Here is a 6,036-nt window from a genome sequence, read left to right on the forward strand (position 1 = left end):
GGTGGGTGAAGCTTTTAGGGGTATATGTGGGTATTTGTTTTGAGTATATATCATTAGATATTTATGTACACATATGTACATATAATATCTATATGTATAACTTTATCTATACAGTTATATAAATTTTATACACCTCTTGGTATATATTATTGCAGAATAACAGGATTTGATGTTTCTGAATCGTGAGGAATGAGTTCTGGACTCATGTGGTTGACCTCAAGATATTAAAAATTTACTTATGGATCACCAACCTCGTTAGTTTCAAATCATACTTTTAGGTCATTTGCATCAATCAGTTTTATGTGATTCACTAAGATCATTATCTTTTTTAGTATATATTTAAATAGGATATATATATATATATATATATATATATATATATATATATTTCTATTTTAAGCTACTTATTGATGATTAATTAATTACATTTTAAAATTTTATTAGTTTATGTAAGGCATGAGTATAACCAAGATATATCTAATGCTACAGTTGAGGAAAGAAGAAAATTTCTTTTCATCTATTTTTAAAACTAGTGATAAAAACATTATTCAATAATAAAACTGTAAAATTAACTCGTATTTTCCTTGGTAAAAGCTGACTTTTTTTTGGGATAAACCAAATTAAAAAGAAAGACAAAATTAGGGACTTACGTTTTGAAATGGGTAAAAAGTACACCTAAGTTCTTTTTTTCCTTACGAATTGGTCTGATTAAGAGTCAAAATTTGGGACTTAAGTTATGAAAATAGTACCAAGTATTAGCTCAATGGTTAAAGATCATCCCTCATTCATGAGGTCTTGAGTTCAAATTTTGGAGAGGATATTAGGAAGTCTCTTTATGAGGGCTTGGCTTGGGTTTACCCAGATTCAAGTCTGAAGGGGCAGGGTTTATCCCTATTAATTGTCGTGTCTACGAGCGGATTAGCAGGGGTTTTCCCCCATCGGGTATTTCAAATAGACATTTCTAATTCGAGGAAGCTCTCTAGCGCGAATCCGATTAAGACAACATATGTTAGACCTTTCACTATCGAATCACTACAAAAAGTTTTCAACGAAAATCACGTATAAAAAAAAAATTAAATTGACACACTAAAGCTAGACTTGAAACAGGCGTTTTGAAGTTGATGACTTTGTTTCACACTCCACTCTTTCTCATTTATATGAATTTCCATCACATTGAAAAGATATTTCCTTTTTCAAAAACAAATATTTCCAAATACAAAACAATGTAACATAAACTACTTGTACAATATGCCTTCAAAACCTGTACATTTTATGGATTTCAACAATTTGTATCTACACAAATAGCAAAGTTCAATAAAACCATCACCTACTCCTCTCAGAAGAACAATATTTTCTAGTGTGCATTCACTCACTAAAATACAGATAAACAACTTCTATCTTCACAAGTCACAAATATACCAACTTTACAACACAAAGCTTTTACTTTTTGTATATAGCTTCTTTCACACTTTCTAACCTCCTGCTTTTTCTTGCTTTGTTTTCTGCTCATTTTACATTTCCATCTTGAGATTTCTTGCAAATCTCACCATCTTTTTATTTCCATTTCTTTCCACTTGTTGCAAGAAAATCTCATGGTTTTCTGCCATAGTGTTTAAAGAGAAGACACAGCACACATTCTGCTTGTAAGGTAATAATTATATATCTCATAAGCTTCTTTTTTGTTTATATTAAATTTCATAATTATTATCAGAATTTCTTGTTGCTATACTGATTTGAATGGAAATGAAACTGATGTTTGAATATCTCAACTGGGTATCTTTATTTTCTTATTTTTCTGTAAAACATCTTGAACAACTTAATTGTTTTGCTTGTATTTTAAGCTTAAATTTCATAAAGTTTCGATCTTTATGGATTCTTAATGGAGGAATCTTGAAGGGGTATTGAGATTTGATATGGGTTTTTGCCACTTAGATTGAAAATGTTATTTTTTCTTCATTATCCTTGAATGATTCAAGAATCTTGAAATGAAATTAATTGAATAAGCAGATTGTATAAATTAACATAACTTTTCTGTTTAATATAGTATAATGTTTGTTTCTTTTTTGCTTTTCTTTTCAAGATCTCATGTGAATCTCTTTTTATGGAACTTTTTTATAGTATATTACTGTATATATATTAATACTTACAATTAATATAAGAGAAAATATCTCATTGAGTGGATTCAGTTCTGTCAAAGTCATAATCTTTAACTGGGTATTATTAATTATACACATTAGTTTTATATGAACCTCATGTTGTTTGAATAATAATTGTTTTGTGTGGCTACCAACTAGCTAGAATAGTAACTAAGATCTATTAAGTTGAAAAAGGTTGGTCAAGATTTGACCTTTTTGACTCATTAACAATTCAATTATGCTTGTGAAATACATGTATACACTACACTGTCAATGTAACACTAATCCCATCAGTTTCCACAAATAAAGCTTCACAATTTGCCTTGTTTGACTTTTAAGGTCAAACTTCTTCTCTTTGAACTTCAAAATTTTCAAATTTGCTCTGTTTCTACAAAGAAACTTTGACAGCCCATTCTAAACTATCCAGGATAGTATCACATTATAAAGGAAATGAGCTAAAAAGGTGAAAACTTGAAAGTTGAAATTGTAATTTACACATACTAAGTTTGACTTGTCATATTTTTCATTGTGTGAATCGATTTGTTGATATTTTGGTTTTTCTGTTTAATGGAATCAGAAAAGTAAATGGAAGGAGGGGTGAATATAAGAAACTGGGCAGATCTGCTGCCTGATGCACTTGGAATAATCTTTAGCAACTTATCTCTTCAAGAAGTACTCACAGTTGTCCCAAGGGTTTGCAAATCATGGAACCAAGCAGTCTTGGGTCCTTACTGTTGGCAATACATCAACATTCTTGATTGGAGTTACCGTACAAACCCCAATCATATTGACCAAATGCTTCGAATCCTTGTTACCCGAAGTGGTGGTGCCCTCCGTGAGATCACGGTCTCGGGGATCTTGAATGATCTCACATTCTCGTATGTTGCAGATCAGTAAGTCACATAAACTCTCTTTTTCTCCATTAAAATGTGTTTGGATGTGCATTTAGAATCTTCATATCTTTCACATATTTTTGCTTGTTGGATAATTTACTTGTCTATATATATAGGGTTAGTTTTGCAGTTTTTATCCTTCTGTTAAATTTTTGGCCAAAATCATGCTTGTGGTTTGCACTTCGTCCCTACTTCTGTTAAGCTCCCCACGTGCAAGTTACGTGAAGGACATTTTCGACATTTCACTCCACTTCTTTCCCACTTCGTTAAAATCACCCCCGTGGTTTGTTGTTTTTGCAATTTTCAATCGTTGTTGTTAAATTTATTTATTTTTTAAGTCAAATATTTAATTAAACTCACTTTTTACATAACCTTTATTTTATATGCATATATAGTTATGATATGAATAAACAATAAGTCCCACTCAAAGAAGCAAAGTCATGGTTTGTTCGGCCGGATAAAGAGGATTGTTAAAATCAAATTTCAAGTTCGCATCTGTACTGAAAAAACCTAATGAATAAACAGGTTAATGTTGGTATTTGAAACGCGTTGTTATCAACTTTTTTTTCTTATTCAGACAGTATCAGAAACATCTTACATCAACCACTTGTTTATGATACTTTGTTTGTGATAAAGATGTTTTCGATACGTTGTCTGAACTAAAAAAACAAACTATCAACCACCCATTTTTGATAGTTTGTTTGTGATTTAACATCAACCTATTTATTCATTGAGTACTTTTAGTACCGATAAGAACTTGAAATTTGATGTTAACAATCCTTTCTATCCTGCAGAACGCACCATGAACCATGACTCTGTTTCCTTAAATGTGACTTGTTGATTATGCATATCATAGCATTTATAACTTTATATGTGTATAAATAAAAGGTTATGTAGACAATGTGTTAGATTAAATGTTCTAAATAAAATATAAAAATTAACGACTACCAACAAGGATGAAAATTGTAAAACGACAAACTATAAGGGTGATTTTAAGGAAGTGGAAAAAAAGTGTAGTGAAATGTCGAAAGTTCCCCTTACGTGAGTTGCACGTGGGGGAACTTAATAGAAGCAGGGATGAAGTGCAAACAACAATGATGATTTTAGCCAAAAAGTTAACCGAGGGATTAAAACTGCAAAACTAACAAACCATAGGGGCGATTTTTGCACTTAACCCATATATATCATGTCACTTGGTCCTATACATTTTTAGAATGCAGAGTTAAGTTTCTTAGATAATGTTTTTGCCCTTAGACTAAGGGCCTTAGTTATATATTTGATGCAGAGTTAAGTTTCTTAGATATTGTTTTTGCCTTTCAAAAATAAAAAGATGTAATATAGATGATTATTCAATCCTAGGGTTATAGTTAGTTATACACTCTTTATGTTTTCTTGTCTAATGTAGATTAGTCTTTTTTATCTAAAATTTATTGTTATATTTGATTTTGTGCCATCCTTTTTGTTATAATAGCGCAAGGGCGCTACAAATATTGCAGATTCCACGATGTAACATTAGTGATTCAATTGTTGAACAATTATCAAGCAAGCTTTCATCCGTCACGTTCATGGACTTGAGCTACTGCTGCAAGGTCAGTGCTCGTTCATTGACTGCCATTGGAAAATCTTGCAAGGCACTTGTAGGCTTTTGCCGAAACATGCACCCTATAGACTTAAATGAGAGGCGGCCACAGGCTGATGAGGCAGTAGCCATTGCATCCACCATGTCCAAGTTGAAGCACCTTGAAGTGGCATATAATTGTATAGATACCCTAAGCGTAGTGGAGATCATAAAGAGCTGCCATGAGCTTGAGTTTTTGGATGTTAGAGGGTGTTGGGATGTAAAGTTGGATCAAGATTGGCTCGATAAAAGGCCTCGAGAACTTAAGGTGTTGGGCCCTCATGTAATAGATCAGTTTGAGGGTCATAGTTGTTCGGATTATTCAGATACCGACTCGTTGTATGATTATGAAAGCTTGGATGAAGATGACGATGGTTTATGGGATGATGAAGAAGACGATGAGGATGATGAAGACAGGATTGGAGGGAGATTAGAACTTAGGTTTTATGAAGGGTTTAATGAGAATTATGTCAATGGTTGGGTTTAAGGAATTTTGGAAAAGAAATGTCATATCCTTCTAAACTGGTTTTTAAAGATCATCTTAAATGATAATTGGTAAAAATTCATGCACTTGAAAACAAATAAAGCTTTTTTTTTTCTCACCAAATGTTAATTTAGAAGATCTTTAGATGACATTTTAGAAGGATACATTGTTTACTTTTATGGAAACTACTTGTTTCTATTGAAAAGGCTTCAAACTATTGTGTATGTTAAATACTTATATAGTATGAATTGTTGTTTGAAGTGTTATTTGTCTACTACTTGCCTTCATGTGCAGAAATCATCTTTAAACTGATACTTGCCCAAAAGCATGACCTTAAAACAAATAAACTAAAAGTTTTTAGAATATCTTTATTGGAAGTTTTAGAAGCTTATAATGGAAATAATTGTTATCAATGAGAAGTCTACACACCAAGGTTGCTAAGATCTTAATTTTAAGATTTTACAATGTTGTTCAACATATATGATCAGTCTCGTATGAAGTCTGGGTCAGGAGTAATTTTTTGATATAAAAGATATAATTTGTGATATGCATATTAACTAAACCATTAGGTTGTATTTAGTTTTTTTTTGGAATATTAAAAATCCTCTCAACTAAATAGCATAATAATCATCCTAAAACATTAACAAGGTGACATGTGGTATTCACTAATTATCTTTCCTAATCTTGCCATCTTTCTTAATCTTGCCATCTGATTTTTCCACATTTCATTACATAGTTAGGAGGATTATTAGGCTATTTAGTTAGGAGGATAAATCATTTCCCCTCTTTTTTTTAATTATCTATACTATTGTATAAAAATTATGTCCTTATGGAACATGCAAAATTATTATTTTACCCATAACTAATTAACTTATACAATTATTTCATTACTTACTTAAAACATAT

The 6,036-nt window shown here is 31.3% G+C and overlaps 1 protein-coding gene across 1 annotated transcript; it reads left to right on the top strand.

The window, feature by feature from the left end:
- Window positions 1-1,400: 1,400 nt before the first annotated feature.
- LOC122607214 (F-box protein FBW2) lies at window positions 1,401-5,390 on the top strand. Its single transcript, XM_043780144.1, has 3 exons — window positions 1,401-1,648; window positions 2,713-3,028; window positions 4,500-5,390. The coding sequence occupies exons 2-3, from the start codon at window positions 2,721-2,723 to the stop codon at window positions 5,131-5,133; spliced, it is 942 nt and encodes a 313-aa protein (XP_043636079.1). The 5' UTR covers window positions 1,401-1,648; window positions 2,713-2,720; the 3' UTR covers window positions 5,134-5,390.
- The last annotated feature ends 646 nt before the right edge of the window (window positions 5,391-6,036 follow it).

This window comes from Erigeron canadensis, chromosome 7 (assembly GCF_010389155.1).
Source record: "Erigeron canadensis isolate Cc75 chromosome 7, C_canadensis_v1, whole genome shotgun sequence".
Taxonomy (NCBI): Eukaryota; Viridiplantae; Streptophyta; class Magnoliopsida; order Asterales; family Asteraceae; genus Erigeron; species Erigeron canadensis.

What these genes read in the sequence shown, in the direction of transcription:
- LOC122607214 (XM_043780144.1), top strand. Translation starts at nt 2,721, where the DNA reads ATGGAAGGAGGGGTGAATATAAGAAACTGGGCAGATCTGCTGCCTGAT. An exon ending in TTCTCGTATGTTGCAGATCA is followed by an intron (nt 3,029 to 4,499) that starts GTAAGTCACATA and finishes TTGTTATAATAG; the next exon opens with CGCAAGGGCGCTACAAATAT.